The 18,997-nt window shown below is 42.0% G+C and overlaps 1 protein-coding gene across 2 annotated transcripts in view; it reads left to right on the top strand.

Moving 5' to 3' along the window:
• The window catches only part of LOC138633128 (retinoic acid receptor beta-like), a 96,215-nt gene that overhangs the window by 66,880 nt on the left and 10,338 nt on the right, over positions 1 to 18,997 (top strand). For both annotated transcript variants that reach the window (XM_069719175.1, XM_069719174.1), the window contains 2 exons: positions 8,084 to 8,288; positions 12,884 to 13,042. In XM_069719175.1, the coding sequence (XP_069575276.1) occupies positions 8,084 to 8,288; positions 12,884 to 13,042 (364 nt within the window). The remainder of the gene's footprint in view (positions 1 to 8,083; positions 8,289 to 12,883; positions 13,043 to 18,997) is intronic.

Raw genomic sequence — 18,997 nt, 5'->3', positions numbered from 1 at the left:
AAAGTGGCCACATTGTGGTTCAACTTTTGCCAAGATGAAAGCAACTTCAGCACAAAAGTCTCTCACTCGCTGGAGACATACTGGCCAACCAAATTGGGTTTGGCAATGATTTCAGTAATCATTTCATTTAGGTTCCAACTCTGCAGTACATTTCCCTTAAATGTGAAAGTGTATTTTTTCAATTGTGTCTTTCACTACCGACATCAGATTATATTATGTCTGATTTTGAGATTGAATGAGCTGCTGTTTAGAAGCACAAAGTGCCACTGCCCACTATGCCTTAAACATGTGTGCGTGTGTAATGACAGTAAGAGGTTGCTGAGAGAGTAAAAGAGACTTATAATGTCCGTCAGGATCCAAGGAAAAATATTGGGTCAAATTGACATTTTTCTAAAAAAAAAAACTAGAACACTTTGGGCTATATCTTAAGAGACTCTGCGTTCTTCAGCAACACCTATGTGGAACTTAGTGGAGCGCTGTCCGAGGTGCTGAAGTTATAATAGCTCAGAAACAGGTAACTGAAACAAAGGCACTAGAACTACCACCATGGACCACTGAAATGCTTTCAAAATTATTCTGGCTTGTTTCGCCTATACGAGAATAAAGCTGCTATTGTAACGGAAAAATCTGCACTGCAGGGAGAGTGAATAGAGGCAGGAGATGGGCCCCAGATTGAATAGCAAATACAACATTATGATACATTGTGATGGGCGAGGCTTTTGACCATCTCAAGGTCCGGCCCTGACTTAACCATGCTACTTTCAAAAGTTGTTCTGGATTTCTCATCAAAAGTGTCAATTTCAGACAGCATGTTCCTGCAAAGGTTTTATAATAAAAGCCTTGTTAAAAGAAATGAAGGGTTTCTGTTTTTCAAAAACAACCCGGTATCACGGCAAAACATGAAATAGACATGACCACCAACTACAGCAAAATATGAGAAAGCCATGCTTTGACCTCTCTAGGCGTGACAGTTTAAAGTTTTCCTGTAGTGGATGAAAATGAAAACTACCGGATGCATAGAACTACATGATTTACAGGAAAAACTTTTAGGGAAAACATGTGGTTGTGGTGAGGAAATCCAAACATTTTTGGGGTTTGTGACAAAAAACATGGTTGGGGTTAGGAAAAAGAACATGGTTATGGTTACAACCAAAAAAAACTTAGTTAGGGTTAGGAAACAAAAAACAACTCAAGAACAATGTCATCACCTCCTGGAAACCTCTTCAAACCTCTGCCTCTCGCATAGCAGCCTCTGAATTGTGACCACTCCTCCTTCCTCTTAATACCGCCAAATAATGTCCTTTGTACTTGGTCACATAATCCTTTACTTTTATGTGTGTGTAAATTTCACGCTTACAAAATGTGAAACTGTCACGGCTAGAGAGGCCAAAGCATGGCTTTCTCACCTTTTGCTGTAGTGGACGAGCGTGTCTATTTCACACTTTGTCGTGATTATGTGTTGACTAAACCACTGGAGGGCTTTTAATTTAAAATGGATACAGAAAGTGTTGAGTTTGCATTAACTCGTAATGCAGTAACTTCAACAAGGCAAACTGTAGCAGTTCCAAACAAGGCTTAAGGGTGATGTCGGAAATCAATCAACACAACTTAAATGTCAATATGACAACAAACAATCCATTTGTTTTTATCGATTCTTTTGCATGACACACGCTTTTGTGATGACTCGATCTACCAGCACTTAAGTCATGTAAATACATTTCAACCAGATCATGACAACTGTGAACATTTAATTTCCTAACTTGGAGAAAAACGGAGCGGACCAGCGACAATACATCTGTAGTGTTGACATATTTTCACATGTTTGCTAAGTACACATTGTTTGAATCGGACACCATCCTTCCTTTGCATGTACATCAGTCATCTGTGAATCAGTTTCCCCTTAATCGTCAGTCCAAGATACAAAGTTGAAATGATTCTTCGGTATGATTTTCAACCCTCCTAAAATGTCTTATATATGTTTCACAGACGGGGACTTGTCGACTTCAATGTACGAGAAAATGTATTTTCTAATTTCCCTGTTGTTCCTCGGTGTGTAAGAAGCCATTAATTCCTTTTAACTGTGTGGTGAGTCAATAGCTGCAGATCTCAGAGGGACTGGCTCGTTTAACCTCCCGTCCAGCTCCCATTAGACCGCTCCGCAAACCTTATTGGATGACCTATCAGCTGGCCAATGGGAGTCAGGAAGATCCGATTAATTGATCATGCCAGTCAATTCAATTCATCATGTGGAGTGGTTTACTGTAGCGGAGATTAGATTACACACACGCAGACATTTCTCAGCGTCTAATCCTTTTTAGGATGGTCGTCTGTTTTTTTTTTTGTTTTTTTTTATATTGGTCAGTCACTCGCTCTGCATTTGGTAATGATGCTACATGTTCATTATGGAGTACAGATGCGGAAATGTCTGCAGGCTGCCAGCAGCTCAATGTTTGTTATTTAGGAGTTGTTAAGTGGAGCGATGTACTGTACTAATGTAGCTGCGGTAATGAGATGGAAAAAGGCAAATGTCTGTCTGTCTTCCTCTTCTGTCTCCGACATGCATGCTTCGCTGTTGTGGTGTTTCAGGGAGGGAGGAGGGGCGGAGGGGGGCTCTGGGTTTGGGGAGGCAGTGATTTGATTAGCAATCATTGCTCAGAGGGAGAGAAAGGAGAAGAATGTGGAAAGAAAGTGATGACAGGATTGTCATGTGTTTTGCTTTGTGACCTGAACTACAATTCAGGATTTAACTCTGAATATGAGTAGAAGTAGTATGAGTCATTTTGTTATCATATTGTGAGGGCTCTCAATAGACAATGGCTGTGTTTTATATGGTGTCCTTGCATAGTTACCCTTGCTGTTCCAGACTATCGGGTGTGGAACGACTGAGTGCGCTGAGTATTTATGAGTAAATAATGCTGCTTCAGGGCTTCAAATACTGACAGTCAGGCGGGTGCAGAAGGTGTCCCTCGGCGTCTCATGTAGACCCATAAGTTGCCATACGTGATGCCCCAGGGCACCTTGTGTGTCTCATATACTGTAGATGCAGAAAGTGCTTTACAGTTAGGCTCCAAGATCATGGTTCAGGGATTCACTTCCTAGGAGCTGTCAGATTTTCTGCCGTTGTCATCAATTATCTGTTTGTACAGCAGCCTCATACTTATTTCTTTTGAATATCCTGAGGTTTTGGAGAATAAGATAATAAGATTCATATCACTCATATATATATGCTGAGGCTAAAGCAAGGGAAAGGTTAGCTTAGCTAAAGGTTGTAAGGGGTTGACCAGCCAGGCTGGCTCTATCCAAAGATTAAAAAAAAACTCCCCAAAAACACCCTCCTTGGTTGATTAACATAAATATGTAAAAATGACCAGAGAGCATGTGCTGGACTGCCTTTGTCTCTAGCAAGTCTTAATGCTGAGCGAAGCTAATATTTAGCTCATACGAAAACTTTATTAAAGTAAACTTCTAGTTTTGATGGAAAAGCTTTCTCTGTTGCTGTCTTAAGATGGGGTTGTGTTTACTGTGTTCACGAGACATGAATGACTCCTCGTGACTTCCCGAGTTGCGACATATTTGCTGATGTTCAAATGCTGATATTCTCAATGGCTTCATCGTTGTCATTGTGTCTTTGCCCTTCGGCATGATATTATATGCCTGCTGGCCTACTAAATCGTTCGTCTCTAACCTGGTGGAGGTCGTCCATGTTTCTGTTGCCCAGCAACGATGTTCTCACGCTTTAACCACTTTAACACCGAGCGTACTGCTCACACGACGTCCCATGTCAATCACAAACTCACCGGTTTATTTGAAGACAGCATGTTTTTCAGTAGCTTTAAAGTCACTTTTCAATAAGTAGGTTACCCTTCATAACTTGTTATTATTGGTCTACACAGTAATTTTCAGCAGCTGATAACAATAATGAGTTGGCAGGTTGTGTAATATCTATATTGGACTATGATTGATTAGTACCTTTGTGATGCTTGATACTTGTGTGACTTTGGCTTTTATTTTGCCTCTTGAGGAAAGTCAGAGGTGCACATGAACCCACCGCTCCTCCGTTGTCGGGATGACGTGAGCTCCTCATTGTCAGCCTTTAAACTTCATGCAGACACGCTGTGAGCTCTTTTTGATCCTCCTTCGTTTTCAGACTTTCAGCTGCATTCACACGTCTACCATTATGTAAGAGACACAAATAGAAGCATGGCTGATTTTCTCAGTGATAGATTATATAACGTGCAAGTCTCCACAAGTGGATTTTCATACTTCTTAGTCTGCCTCGAAGTTGGAAATCAATCTCAATAGCATGCTGTTCTTTCCAAAATGGTTGGTAGTAATGTTAGTTAGAGTTGTTCATAACTAGAGCTGTACTATTCAGTACATTTAGGTATGTGTATTAGTACAAATACTGTACATCTGGGTTTTAACTGTCGGGGGAAAATTAATTCTCCTCCACTTCCTAGAGTTTAATTAATGTTTTTATTAAGGTTTAGTAAATCATTTTCTAATGCTTTATGGATCAGTAACAAAGCTGTTATTTATCTCTTAACGGTTGCTCTCAGCGCTCAGCTCATCAAAGCTCCTAAAAATATGAATTATATAAACATTATATAAGAAGTATATGTAAAATCACAAAATGTTTTGGTTTTTTTAACTCTGTCTTTTCAGATTATCTGTCTCTACATTAGGCCGGGCTCATAATGAGGCTTCTGTTATTCAAACTACTACTGTCAGAAGTTAATTTACATCTATGTTCTCACACTCACGTAACACAAATTCTAAAACACAGAACATTTCGGTCGTGCTCCAGTTGTTGTCTGTCAGCTAGACCATGCTAGCAGGGTGAGCGTTTAAAGCTAGCAGACACTATGTTTTTTTTATGAACATCATTATTCCCACACAGTGAAGCATCACCCCAAAACTGAGGCACACACTGAACAATGAATTTTGTCCTCTCACACCCTCAGTGGATGACACCTGATGCTTCACAACATCCCGACAAAGAAACGCTGATCTGATTTTTCTTGCCTCACGTGCTGACCTCCATTTCATGTTCCGTGACATCGACCAAAAGGGGCAAAGAGTGGTCTTCAGTGCAACGAGTGTAACAAGACTCATGTCCACAAATTAGTTGTTTTTTACCCCCGCCAATAAAGTTATGTTTGGTTTTTTTGTCTGTCAGCAGGATTTAAAAAACAAACAATTGTCTCGTTTTTCATGAACCCTGGTGGAAGTGTAGCATGGGTCAAGAAAGAAGCCATTCAATTTTAAAGCAGATCCAAACCATGGAGCTGATTGATGAATTGTTTTTCACTTTCTTTAACATATTGCGAGACGGACATTTGGCCCACTAAATGCAATACATCTTAAAATCGAGTAGATGGTAGTAAAGTTCATTAGGGACCAAGGGGCAACCAGCAGTGATGTCACCCATTTGTTTGTGAGCGGCCGTTATAAAGCCTGGAGTTTGGAATTTGGCCGGCACCATTTTGTTAGATCTGAGTGGTTTGGAGTAGGAAGTGACCATATTTGAACGAGCTGGGGGGAGCGAGCGGTGGATTTCGATCTGATTGGAAACCCGGCAATACTGCGTCCCGCCCACTGATAGCCGTAACTTGACTGCACCACAGGCCTGTCAATCAAACAGACACGCCCCCAAAACACCACATTTTACAGTTTATTTTCTAATTAATCACGGGATTATTTTCAAATGGACCGTCTGTACACTAATCTGGAAGAGTGAATTAAATGAAGAACACAGAAATTTCATAGGAGTGTTGGTCCGTGGTACCTCTTTCCCAATGACATCACACAAGATGGCAAGCTGTGATTGGTCAATTAAACACTCTAAACCTTCATTACAAAGGCTACATATTGACATAAACCAACCTGATTAAATTATTAAACCCATTAATAGTAAATTATATGATGTTATGAAGAAAGTGTCCCTCAACGTTTTACCTGTAGTCTGGTATATGTGCTTATAAAGGACCTGAAATATATCACAGGAAGTGACACGGTACTTTGGTGAGAGAATGTAAAATCAATTATGAATGCATAAATATGCATATTAATGAGAGGTGTAAATGCAAAACAACTAAATCCCATCCAGACACAACCTGGATAAATGAATGCTGAGGAAAATGAGAACTAGGATGCAGCACATTCAACTTTTATTGTTCTGTGTGTGTACGTTGTTGAACGGGTTCAGTTTCAGTGGCATTGCCACATTAATAGATGGGTTTCGGAGTTTGTATTGACCGAGTCATACTTGTCAGATGTGACAAAGCAGTGGAGTGAACTCCCAGGGACACAGAGGTGAGAAGTTGAAGGCCGGCTGTGATGACTTTCTGGCTCTCACTCAGCCATCAACATCCGCTCACTAGCACATTTTTATGGTGAAGGGCGTAGATATTGTGCACAAGGGCTGGGTGAGGGAGTGTCAGAGGAAAGATCAAACACTATGCGTGTATATATGTGTGTGTGTGTGTGTGTGTGTGTGTGTGTGTGTGTGTGTGTGTGTGTGTGTGTGTGTGTGTGTGTGTGTGTGTGTGTGTGTGTGTGTGTGTGTGTGTGTGTGTGTGTGTGTGTGTGTGTGTGTCTAAGTGCAGGCCTGGCCAGCCGGTGCGAGTCACCGCCAGTAGCCATGTTTTATTCTGTTTCATGTTGCAGACACGCCTGCCACTCACTGTCAGAGCCAACCCACTCAAATAGCTTCAAAGGCTACTGTAGCCTTCACATTCACCATCAGTTGCTTCATTAGGTGCACACACACACACACACACACACACACACACACACACACACACACACACACACACACACACACACACACACACACACACACACACACACACACACACAAACACACACATGCAGTGCAGCAGGGAGACCCAGAGGTTATTCTCTTTGAGTGAGAGGAAGGTCATTGTTTTGGTGCTGCTTGTGGTCTCTGCTGCTGTTTATGGGAAACTTATTAGATCTGGTTCTTCCGTCGAGTCTCCCTGCTCTGACCAGCAGCTTGTTGCTGCGAGTATCTGCAGGATTAGATTAAATAAAGATCTGCAAGTACAAATAAGACCTCATGTTAGTACAGCAGATGTATTTGGTAGTTAAACCTGCCTTCCAGGTATTTTATGTCTTTATTTGAAGATTAAACGGACAGTACTTTCTCACTTAAAAAGCTTGACTAGACGACCTGTAGATATGGCGCAGCATTAACATTCATTTGGATCCAAGTTCACTATTTTTTTGTTCTTGTAGCTCTGTTTTAGTCTTCAACACCTCTCGAGAAAAAATATTAGAGTCTTTCGCAGTTTAATTGCTTCACTATCTAGTTGTTAACTTTGTGTGAATAGTGGGTCTATCAGAGTATATTCATTAAAAAAAAAAAAAAAAAAAAAAAAAACCTGCTTCTTGATGATGCTAGAAATGAGCTGGATGAAAGCATAATTTGTAAAACTATAAAACCAAAACAACAAACTAAAACAGATAACAAAAAGCTATCAGGTGTGGAGGGGAGCTGCAGAGTTGGTGAAAGTCATGTTGCTTTTCTTTTTTGTGATCCTCATTACACAATGTTTTTGATCTATTGTTAAAACGATCAGTGCAGCTTTAAATATCAATCTTAAGTCCTGTAAGGAAAAAAGAGTAGTGGAGGCAAAATGTAATGAAAACTAAATAAATAGATTAAATAACATAAATAAATAATTAAATTATTTATTTAATAAATAAAATGAAAACTAATGCTAACCAAATTATCCCTAACTATCTGCATGGCTAGCGGTACATGTAAATAAGGAAATGTGTTTTCTTTGGAACACGAGTGAACTGATCCTTTAACATTTCTATTTATAATTTTTGTTTACAAGCAGCAACGTTAGTATTTTGATGCTGACAGAAGTTTCCAAAATGTGAAAACAAATTCAGAGATAAATAAAAGTTAGAGGTGAACCTTCAATCAGTGTCAGTTTAAAAAAAACAAAAAAATGCTGAACCTAAAGATCTTTCATAAATCAACCCCCTACTATATTTCACAAACCCCTGCTGACTGATTGCCTCTCTGCCTCTCTTCCTTCTCTGACAGATCCTGCGCATCTGTACGAGGTACACCCCCGACCAGGACACCATGACCTTTTCGGACGGGCTAACCCTCAACCGGACGCAGATGCACAATGCTGGCTTCGGCCCGCTCACCGACTTGGTGTTCACTTTTGCCAACCAGCTGCTGCCCATCGAGATGGACGACACAGAGACAGGCCTCCTCAGCGCCATCTGTCTCATCTCGGGAGGTAGGCGATTGAGAGGGTGGGGTGGGGTAAGGGGGTCGGGGGATGGAGGGGTGGAGGGTGAGGGGGGGTTTCGGGTTGCACCAAAGAGGAACAAGATAGCATTCGCAGAGAAAAGAAAGGGCACAAACATCAGTGGAAAGCACTGTTTCCTCAGCAACATTTGACACCCCTCATCACTGATTATTATTATTATCTACCCTAATGTGTTCCTTTTTGACCTGTGGTGAAGGGACAGAAAGTAAAAGAGGAAATGATGTAACTTGTGTAACTTCATATAATATTGGCTGAGCTTTAGAATTCATTGTCACCTTTTTCAGAGGACTTTAGATTTGGTACCTGCAATTCTAAGAAAGAAAAATGTTGCTTTTTGCACTGAGGAATGTTTCACTTTCATGGTCAATTGGTGCCATAAACACATTAAGTCTTGAGTCTCAATATTTCTCTCAGTGTTGATAGTTGAATATTAGTCTTAAAGCAATCGAATCACAACTTAACACACGTGCTAGCTTCAGTGAACTACCTGGACGGGTACCAGATAGTGATCATAACTGATTTAAGGAAATACATTTGAATTACATTTTCAAAAAATAGTCATAGAAAATGTTCTTACAAATGCAAATGTAAAATCAAAGGCACCACTCAGGGAGCCCACTGCCTCAGTCCTGGTCAGGTATGACTTATGGTTGCTAATGTTAGCTTACCGTATATTTCTCACTGAAAGTGGATGTGCTGGTTTGCAGACTGACCTTAGAAACATTTCACTGTCTTTCAAGTTGTAAAATTATGACATTTTAAAGCAACTGATTGAAGAGAATGTTCAATGAATTACTCCATTAGTTTTCACTCGGTAAAATGTCATTATTTATTTGTCTCCATGCAAAAAACCCTAAGAAGGAAAAACACACGAGAAGAGCAAAGATTTGAGAAAATGTTCAGACTGCCAGACTGCTTTTCTTCCTTATTCACTATCTTAATCACCTTGTGACCCTTCGGATGAAACTTGTGACCCGTTGCGGTGCCCCAACTCTCAGTTTGGGAGTCACTGGTGTAACTCATAACCTAAGCGCAGCTCTAGTTTATAAAACAGCACCATCAGTCTGAGATAGAAACATCAAACTAAAGACTGTTGGCAGCCTAATTACTTTATATATTTTTCATGAATTCTGATTTCAGACATAAATAGAGATGATAGTGTGGTCTTGAAGTACATCAAGTGGAGTAAATAAAGTGATACACTCCACATTCAAACTCTGCTTGACTGCTCTCGATTCAACACAGTCAGCCCATATTGATTCCTCTAGTTAAATATTGAGTGGAGCTGCAGCACAGTTTGGGATGAAAGTAAGTCAGCCACCATAGGAGTCTGAAACCAGGTCAACCACAGGTTGCTACGAGTGAGGCAGCAGTATTCAGACTGCCAAACATGGGAAGGAGACAGCGGTGATGTTCAGGTATGTCACAGCAGTGTCACTCGCTGAGTGGAGTGTTTGAACTGCCTTCCCACAGGAAATGAGGCTGCGCTGCTTGTTTTCCACCAACATACCTGAGGCAGGACCAACTCGCTCATGTCAGGATCACACATCATTACACAAGCGTCCGTCCTCTTCTGCCTCACACACATACACACAGACACACACAGACACACACACACATACACGCACGCACGCACACGCACACACACACACAGTTTCAATGTACGTCCACCAAAAGTTACACAGCTTCAATCCCCATTATTACACCGTACCCCTCTACCTGCCATTTTCATTAGTGATCAGGCGCCATCGCTGCTGGCTTTTCATTCAGCAACTTATATTTATATACTCAACCCTCAGCGCCTGTGCAGAAATTACAGACTCTTGCATAATCCATGAAAAGTGCAAGACACCTCTGATTGCATCTGTAATCACACACCTTGACTGCGGTCCAATGGTTTGTGATTTTAGTGCACACACTGCCACCTCATGGCTTATAGGTGTAGTGTGTTCAACAATACACAATATGAAATGCATTCTTCAAATGAAAGATGTTTTAGACATTCATGCACAGTAACTAAGTACGTTTACTGATGTAATATACAGTTTTGAGGTAAATGTACTAAACGTGTGTATTTCTATTCTATTGCTGGAAACTTCTTCTACACAACATGTCAACGAGAAATATTTTACTTTCTACTCCACTATATTTATTAGCTTTAGTTGATTTTCAGATGAAGATTTGGCATAATAAATATAACAAGCTTTTCAAATACAACACAAAGTTAAGGGCTGAACATGTGTTTTCCAACCTTAGACTTTGATGTCTTACAAAACGCAGTGAAAACATCCAATCTCTCACCAAAAACCAAAGATTAGAGTAAAAGTCCAGAAGCTTCTATCTTCACTCAGTAATCATCTGACGACCCCTCACATTTGACTGCAGTGCCTGGATAGAAAGTAGTTCAAATCAGCTCCACCTGCAGCAGCTACAACAGTAACATTAATAATAACAGTCACATTATTATTGAAGATTATCACACGCAAAACTTAGTTTACCCCATCTACTTAATTAAAGGAGGGTTGCAACAGGTAGTTTTTATAACTGCTTTATCTGCTGATTATATTTTGAATTAACTGATTGAAATAGGATCCTATTTCAAATCTTGTTTGTCCAACCAACAGTCACCTTAGCAAACCTGCAGGTTACAAAATGTGACGGCTCACCAATTATCTCAGTTTCTCAGTTTTGCAGGAGTGGGAAATACCTCATAAAAATTCCCGGTTTTCCAGGAATCCATGTTTTGGAAACTCTGGTCTCTGGATACATTAGGTCTCTTGGTGATGATAACACTGTTTTTACCAAAGTAATTGCTGCACTCTCAGAACACCTGCCAAGACTAAAGTTAGATCCAACGGGTTGTTTGACCCCGTTTGACCAAACGTTTTTTGGTGATTACAATATTATACATGTGATGTGTGTTTCTTTACAAGTAAATTGTTATTAATTACCATATTTGGTATTTCACAGATATGTTGATATGACCATAAAAGTAGGATGTTCACAGACTGCATATTCTGTGCACCAATATATTTGATCTCACAGCATTATTAACCTTTTTAATAAACTTGTTTACACAATGATAGCACTTAATGTTTAGGTTGGGAACCACAGATGTAAGATGTAAGAGTTGTTCACTTTGTGTGCCCATCAGCCCCTCCGACCACCTCCTTGTGATTCTGATACAGTTCATAAATGTAGTACTACTACTACTACTAACCAGCCATTAGGGAACCAGGAAAACAATTTACAGCAGTAGTATTGAAACAGGGAGATTGAAAGTCATCGCTGATGGAGATTGTTGGAAAAATTACTCAAGAGGCTTGGTTCAAAATCAAACACATTGGACATTTTATTCTTGCAAGAAGGAGCAACTACATGCACCCTCAAAGAGAGGTGCCCAGCAGTGCTCCCCCCAGCAGTCCTCCAACATGGCTTTCCAGCAGGGCTCGCCCCAGCCGGGCTCTACCTAGCCTGGTTTCCCCAGCAGCCCTATCCTACGCCGTCCTCATCTTCCGTTCTCCCCCTCTTCAGCAGGGTTCGCCCCAGCCTGGCTTCCCCAGCAGTCCTTGTCTCCCCCTCCAAGAGAGGTGTCCAGCAAAGAAGAGAGCCTTCCCTCCTCTGTAGGTCAGCTTTTATTCAGTGGGACAAACAGTAGACCATCACCCCCATTCCCTTTGTACCTGCTTTTGTACGGTAATACAGAGTTGGTTGTAGGTCACAAGATAGTCGTCAATTAGATGCAGAAAGAATCACTTGCAAATAAGACAGAAAACAAAGGAAACTTTTCGGGGCCTGCTTGACAAAGAGACTTTCCGGAGCCACAATGCAAACAAGAGGAAGAGACAAATATTTCCTTTCCATCAGAGATCCATAATGCAGCCAGCCGAATGGGCATTCCCGGTAGCTTATTTCTGAACTTATTTTTGGTCAGGCTTGAAAACCAACATTTAAAATGATTCATGAAAAAAAAAAAAAAAAAAAAAAAAACATTCAGTGAGGACCTGCAGGGAGCTTGCAATAGCCGTCCATGTTTTGATGGCAGATTTGAGCCATTGTTTCCATTCTGAGAGCAGATCTTAACACTGTGCAGAAAAATGGCACCTGAATAGTTTACTGCATTGAGTATCACATCTGTCGATGAGTTCTGTTGTGTTAAGTTGTTGCTTCCCTGCTGTGCACTGCCTTCACAATTATCAGAGCTGAATAGCATCAGTCAAAACAAAGAATTCAAATGAGTTTTCTGCTCAACTTATCGAATCTCCGCAATCTCTCCTCTGCAGCGAATGAATTGACATAATGAGATAAACTCTTCCTTCTCAATCAAACCGCCTTCATGCTGTGATACATGTGTTAGTCTCCAGCTTGTCTACATCAGATAAAGCTAAGACATGGATTCGTCATAACTGAGTCTCGAGTCTGACTTGATGTGTGTGTGTGTGTGTGTGTGTGTGTGTGTGTGTGTGTGTGTGTGTGTGTGTGTGTGTGTGTGTGTGTGTGTGTGTGTGTGTGTGTGTGTGTGTGTGTGTGTGCGCGTGCGTGTGTGTGTGTGTGTGTACCAGACCGTCAGGACCTGGAGGAGCCCTCTAAGGTAGACCAGCTTCAGGAACCACTGCTGGAAGCTCTAAAGATCTACGTGAGGAAGCGTCGGCCCAGCAAACCGCACATGTTCCCCAAAACCCTGATGAAGATCACAGACTTGCGCAGCATCAGCGCTAAAGGTAGGGAAGAGATCAACGCACGGCTAAATTAAAGAGGGGATGAACAATAGGACTGGTTCATTTGATTTTCACCTCCAGCAAGATATGGCCCTGCAATCAATAAAATGTGGTATTTACTTAGATTTACAGTATTTCTGCCCAGATACAGGAGATGTCATCAGCGGATCTCTGACAGGCTCATTCGTTTGACAGTGGCTGTATGATTTGGTTTTAACGAAGTTATCATTTTGGTGCATTAAGTCACATTGAACTGTTGTAAAAAACTTGTTTTTCCTTTGATGACTGTTTTATTTTGTTAACGACCAGTGTCGGAGATATTTTGAGAAGAGTAGTAGGACGGGTACGGAAATACACGGAGTCAATTGGCGGTATTGTTCGACAGGTTTGAGACGCACTTTGCATCGTCCTGGTGCAGGTGAACCTTACTTGGTATGTTGAAGGAAGAATTGGCGGTTGACATTTTTTGTATGCCGATGCAAAAGCCAGAGAGGGACCTTTACGAAAGTTGTGTGGCGTAAAAACAGTAGAGCCTGTAAGCCTGTAAGCCAATTCTGTCCTTCCAAAGAGTCACTGAAATCTTGGTGGTGTTTTGACAATAAGGATACAAGTTTATTATGTACACTAAAAAGCAGATGGATGTACAAATTCAAAACCCAAACACAGAGAAACAGGACAAGTTCAAGTGGCACTCAACCCCAACACTTCCTCAGTTCATTATACATATGGACTCAAACACTGCAAGGTGACATGTTGCCATTTACGACATGCATCTCTACAGGAGGAATTGAGAGTAATTTACAGGAGACAGTCTTCTGCCCCAAAAAGATGACCTACCTTACCTAGGAGGTAGACCTTATGGAAACTTTCTGCAACTGCAGTCATGTTTTTCTTGTAGTTTGTGGCTGAAGGTGTTCAGCCCAGGAGATTCTATGGCTGATTGACAAACAGCAAAGTCCAGACTTTGTTGTCCATTTTTAGAGAGGATGACATTCAATGGGAGTTTTAGGCTGTTCATACCATCAGAGGACTTGTTCCGGGGCTCTTTCCGGTTGTGGAAAGGTACATCAAAAACTGCTGAAGGAAATTGAACTCCTGGGAAAGCTCTTCAGCAACAGTTCGTGAGAAAGTTCCTGGAACCTTTTGGGAAAAGCACCTATTGCGAATGGAACATCATCCTCCGTCCTTGAACCTCCCGCAATGACTCAAAGATCTCGCTTTATCGCAACATGAAGGCCTTTTTTATTCCATAAAGATGGAAGCACATGGGTAAACTTCTGCACGCACAACTGATTGGCAGACAAACATTTTGCGGACTAACTTTTAGCTTAAACAGATTTTACAAATCTGTTCAGGATACATAAATGTCTGTGCACAGCCTACCTGTGATGTTCTCCAGGGACGATTTATGTACCCAAGACCAACTCTAAGAGCTACAAAGATAGTGTCCGAAAGCTACTCACATTTAGTAACATGTATTCACATAGTTGAGTTCCATCCAAACCAGCTATAATAATATAATAATATGTAATGTACAATAATAAATAATAAGCTCTTTTTTTTAATCTGAAAATTAACAAATTGATACTCAACAAACTCATACTTGGAGACCCCTACCTTAGACGTTTGTGTTTGAAAACATGGTGGCAGTCTAATGAGCCTCTCCATTAAAACTTTATTGGTCGGATTTGAATTTTTCACACCTTTCCAAGTCACAAAATGTTTTACCTTTTCATCTTGCCGACAGCTGGACGTAAAGCTGTTGTTTCCAAAGCCCCAGTCTGTACGGTGTAATTTAACAAGCTGCAAAGTCCAAACAGATCATTAAACTTTACTTGATATAGTATGCCTGGTTAGTACATGTATACAGAGTGCAAGGTCTTCAAATGAAAGAGTATAAAGGCATATTCCAAATCATCATATTCAAAGGCAGGGCAAAACACCTGCTATGTTTTTGTAGTCCTGTAAGAGTACTGAAACTGTCTCTCCTTGAAAACCTTTACAGCATTGAATTTTAAAACAGTCAGGAGGTTTTTAACTGTCATGATGTGAATCAGCGAACTGTCAGAATTTTCCAGATGCAGCAGGACAGGAGACAAGCAGCGGATAGATCATCTCGCTTTTACTTCCCTGTTCCAGCAGCCTGTAAACTTATTGACCTTAACTTTTTGTTGCTAACTTTTAATGCACATCCTGGACTTCCTTAAAATGTAGTGCTGAGCCTTTAACCCTGTTTGAGCCTGAATCTACTCAGAGATCCTCAAATGCCTCTGCAACTTTCTTCAGACCGGGGCCTCTTGACTTCAGGATGACCTGCCTGAAGTTATTGTCGACTTCCCGATACTTCACCTCCCGAGAATCTTTCTTTAAACCCCACCTTTTAAACTTGCCTTTCTGTAGCATTGCATCGGTTTATCCAGTTGCATTACCAGCTTATGTTCTTACTGATATATTTACTGTTTGCACTGGCTTTACTTGACTCGCAATCCTTTGAGTATCATTTATTCTGGGTTTTACTCTTTGGCTTTACTTTTTTGTCTTTATTTGGCATCATTTAAAGGAGTCGCTGTGTACACAATTAAATTAAGGTTGTTAATTGAATATAGGATCTTCTGAAGCTGAAAGTTATTTTATTATTTTTATTCTACAAAAGATGTCTGACCAAATAATTCAGGTTGAGTTACTCAGCAGTGTAAAACCAGAGATATAACCCATCTCATTTCCCTAAAAGATCAAAAAATTTGCAAAAGAAATCTTAACTTATTGTCCAGTTAGTGGATTTTTTTTTATCAATTGCATTTCGTGGTTCTCATCTGTGGATAAAGATTGCTTAATTGTAATTAAAATGGCTTATTTAGCCTCACACAGTAACTTCACACTCATAGTTGTCACAAACCGGCTCAATGCTTGTGACAAAGAAGAGGGGAGACGAGACGTTCAGATATATTGTAAAATCAACAAACTATAACCATAAAAGGAACAAGAAGGTGTGAAGATGAGTAGCATCAGTGATGAAAGTAATGCACGGGTAGGTGAGAAATGTGTATGCGATTATTGAAGGTGAAAGGTAAAGTCAACTGAACCAAACCAGGTGATGTGGAGCCTAGGAGAGAGACAATGAAACACGGCTGGTATTTGCAGCACTGGTAGAGGCCAACATTACAAAAGTGTATCCAAACTTGGTCAAGGAGTTCATACGTTACCCAAGATCCACAATTAAAACTGTTCTATTTCCGAACTGCCATTATCCACAGAATCCCACCATCCTCAGCAACCTTGGTACCAGAAGAGCAAATTAAGAGGAGGAAAGGCAGAGATGATCATAGACGAGAAGGGAAATCAGAAACTGTAAACAATATGGATTTAGAAGTATTGCACAAAGGATAGCGCATTTTCGACACCCTTGATCTGGCGACTGTTAAGTTGTGTGGCTGCAGGAATAACGCTCACCTAAACTTGCAGATCTGTGAAGAAACAACAGTGAGTATGGTCAACAGAATCAAGCTCAACCTCCAACTTTCGTAGTACCTATCAAAACGTAGATCCAGAATGAGCACCAAAGCTCATCACAAGTATCCAACACCACACCCAATATCAACCCATGTGCTTGGACCAAATTCTAGCAACCAAAAACCAATCTGGAATTAAACCTGAATATCAAACCAAAGTATCTAACCCAAAGGTTCCTCTCGACAAATGTCTCTAGCCGACCAAAACATCCCACGACGCAACACAAAGAGGAAATCAAGCTACAACCAAGCCCACACAAAAGTTACCAGACCAAACTTCCAAATTACACACACCACATTATTTGAAAGTGAACGACAAACTCACTGTAACAGCTTAGTCCTGTCTGAATCCGACCAGTGCCTTGAATCTGCATGTGGCAGGCATCTTGCTATCACAAGTGGGTTCTTCCAGCACGAACGACAACAGTCAGCTGACGCAAGGTTTCTAAGGTGTTTATTCCACCAAATACAAAATATATCGTAAATACTACACAACTTCTGTGTCCTCGTCTGTCTAGCAGCCACCTTGCTACTCCATCCGCCGTAGTGCCCGTCTGGTGACCTGCTTGGGTTTTTATGTGGGTTAGGGAGGGACAATCAGGGATGTGATTCAGCTGGGGATAATTAAGCCCCTTCCAGGCACCGTTCCCTGAACCACTCCCCCAATCAGTCCCTCCTGCAGCTGAGCCAAACCACGCCTCACCACCACATACCCCCACTGCGGGAGATCTGTGTAGCGCCCCTGTCAGAATGCACCACCTCATAGTTGACATCCCCTTGCCGTGTGACTACAAAGGGCCCTTGCCACTTGGCGAGGAGTTTCAAGCTGGAAGAAGGAAGCAATACAAGTACCTTTTCTCCCGGTGTGAATTGCCTCAACTTGGCCCCTCTGTTGTACAGCCAAGCAAATTCTCACGTGACAGCCTTCCCAGCGTATTGAATTTTGTTTTTCCTGGGGCTTGGACCGTCCTCCCAGCTTTCTTTAAGCAGGTCGAGCACCCCCCCGCTCCCGGCCCCCCGTGGTTTCCTGACAAACAGCAGTTCAAAGGGAGAAAATCCCGTGGAGGCCTGGGGGACCTCCCTCACTGCAAACAACAGAGGATCAAGCCATTTATCCCAATTGCGTTCATCTTCGTGGATAAATTTACGGATCATGGACTTTAAAGTCTTATTCAGCCACTCAACAAGACCGTCGGTCTGTGGGTGATACACACTGGTCCGAATAGACTTAACCCCCAGTAATCCGTAAAGTTCTCAGTGTTTGTGACATGAACGAGGTGCCCTGGTCAGTCAGAATCTCTTTCGGGATTTTGACTCGGGAGATGACCTGAAACAGAGCCTGCGCAACACTCTGCAGAAATGCTGCGCAATGGCACTGCCTCGGGATATCGTGTTGCGTAATCCACCAGAACTAACACAAAGCGATATCCGCTTGCACTCCGGTGAAATGGCCCGATGAGGTCCATGCTGATCTGCTCAAATGGGACCTCCATTAATGGTAGAGGACGCAAAGGCGCCCTCAGAATGGCTGGCTGGTTTACCAGCTGACACTCCGGGCAGGATGCACACCAATGGCGCACATCCCCCCAGATCCCCGGCCAATAAAATCGGGTCATTATCCGTTGCAGTGTTTTTTCATATCCCATGTGGCCAGCCATCGGGTTATAGTGAGCCGCCTGGAAAATAATTTCTGTCCGTGAGCTGTCCGGCAGCTTTTCGGCACCAACAACTGGGTTTTTTCCTGTCCTGTTTGAGTGTCACGACTCACTCTATACAGCCTGTCCCTAATCAATGAAAAGTGCAGATATGACTGTGCTGCGTCAGGGCGCACCAACTGACCATCAATTTTTATCACTTGGTCAAAGGCAAAGCGTAGAGTATCATCACGAGACTGCTCAAGTGGAAAATCCTCCATGGAGTGTAATTCGGGAGCCGGTGGAGTCTCCACGGGAGGCTCCGCTGGTTCCTCCTCCCCGTCTGCAGTGTTGGACAACCTCGCGTCACCGCTGAGCACAGCACACATATCACATGACCCTGTCTGTCGTGAATGCACCCCCGCACATTGCCCCATTAACTTGTGAAATCCTGGCCAATCTGTTCCCAAGATTAGGGGGTGCGTAAGGCAGGAGCTAACCGCAACCTTTACGCTATGTTTTTTTTCCCATGTATCTAATTTCCACTGACACTATGGGATACTCGTGAACATCCCCATGCACATACCTAATCTTCACCCACAATGCCTCCACCAATGCCCCGGGCCGAACCAGGCTCTGGTGAATCATCGACTGTGTACAACCCGAATCCACCCTCGCCTGATGTACAGCCCCTGGATCCTTACCGGAACGCGGTATGTCGCCCCTGGACCAGGGGAAGGTGTTGGAGGGCCGGCAACCCGGATCACCTGGCCTACGTCCATGAGTGGACACTCCTTCCGGCAGTGCCCGGGCCG

Source organism: Brachyistius frenatus, unplaced genomic scaffold, assembly GCF_029030835.1.
Source record: "Brachyistius frenatus isolate BFR_SWC_R1_liver_20210118 unplaced genomic scaffold, ASM2903083v1 Contig_209, whole genome shotgun sequence".
NCBI classification, from domain to species: Eukaryota; Metazoa; Chordata; class Actinopteri; family Embiotocidae; genus Brachyistius; species Brachyistius frenatus.
This window is presented reverse-complemented; position numbering and strand designations above follow the sequence as displayed.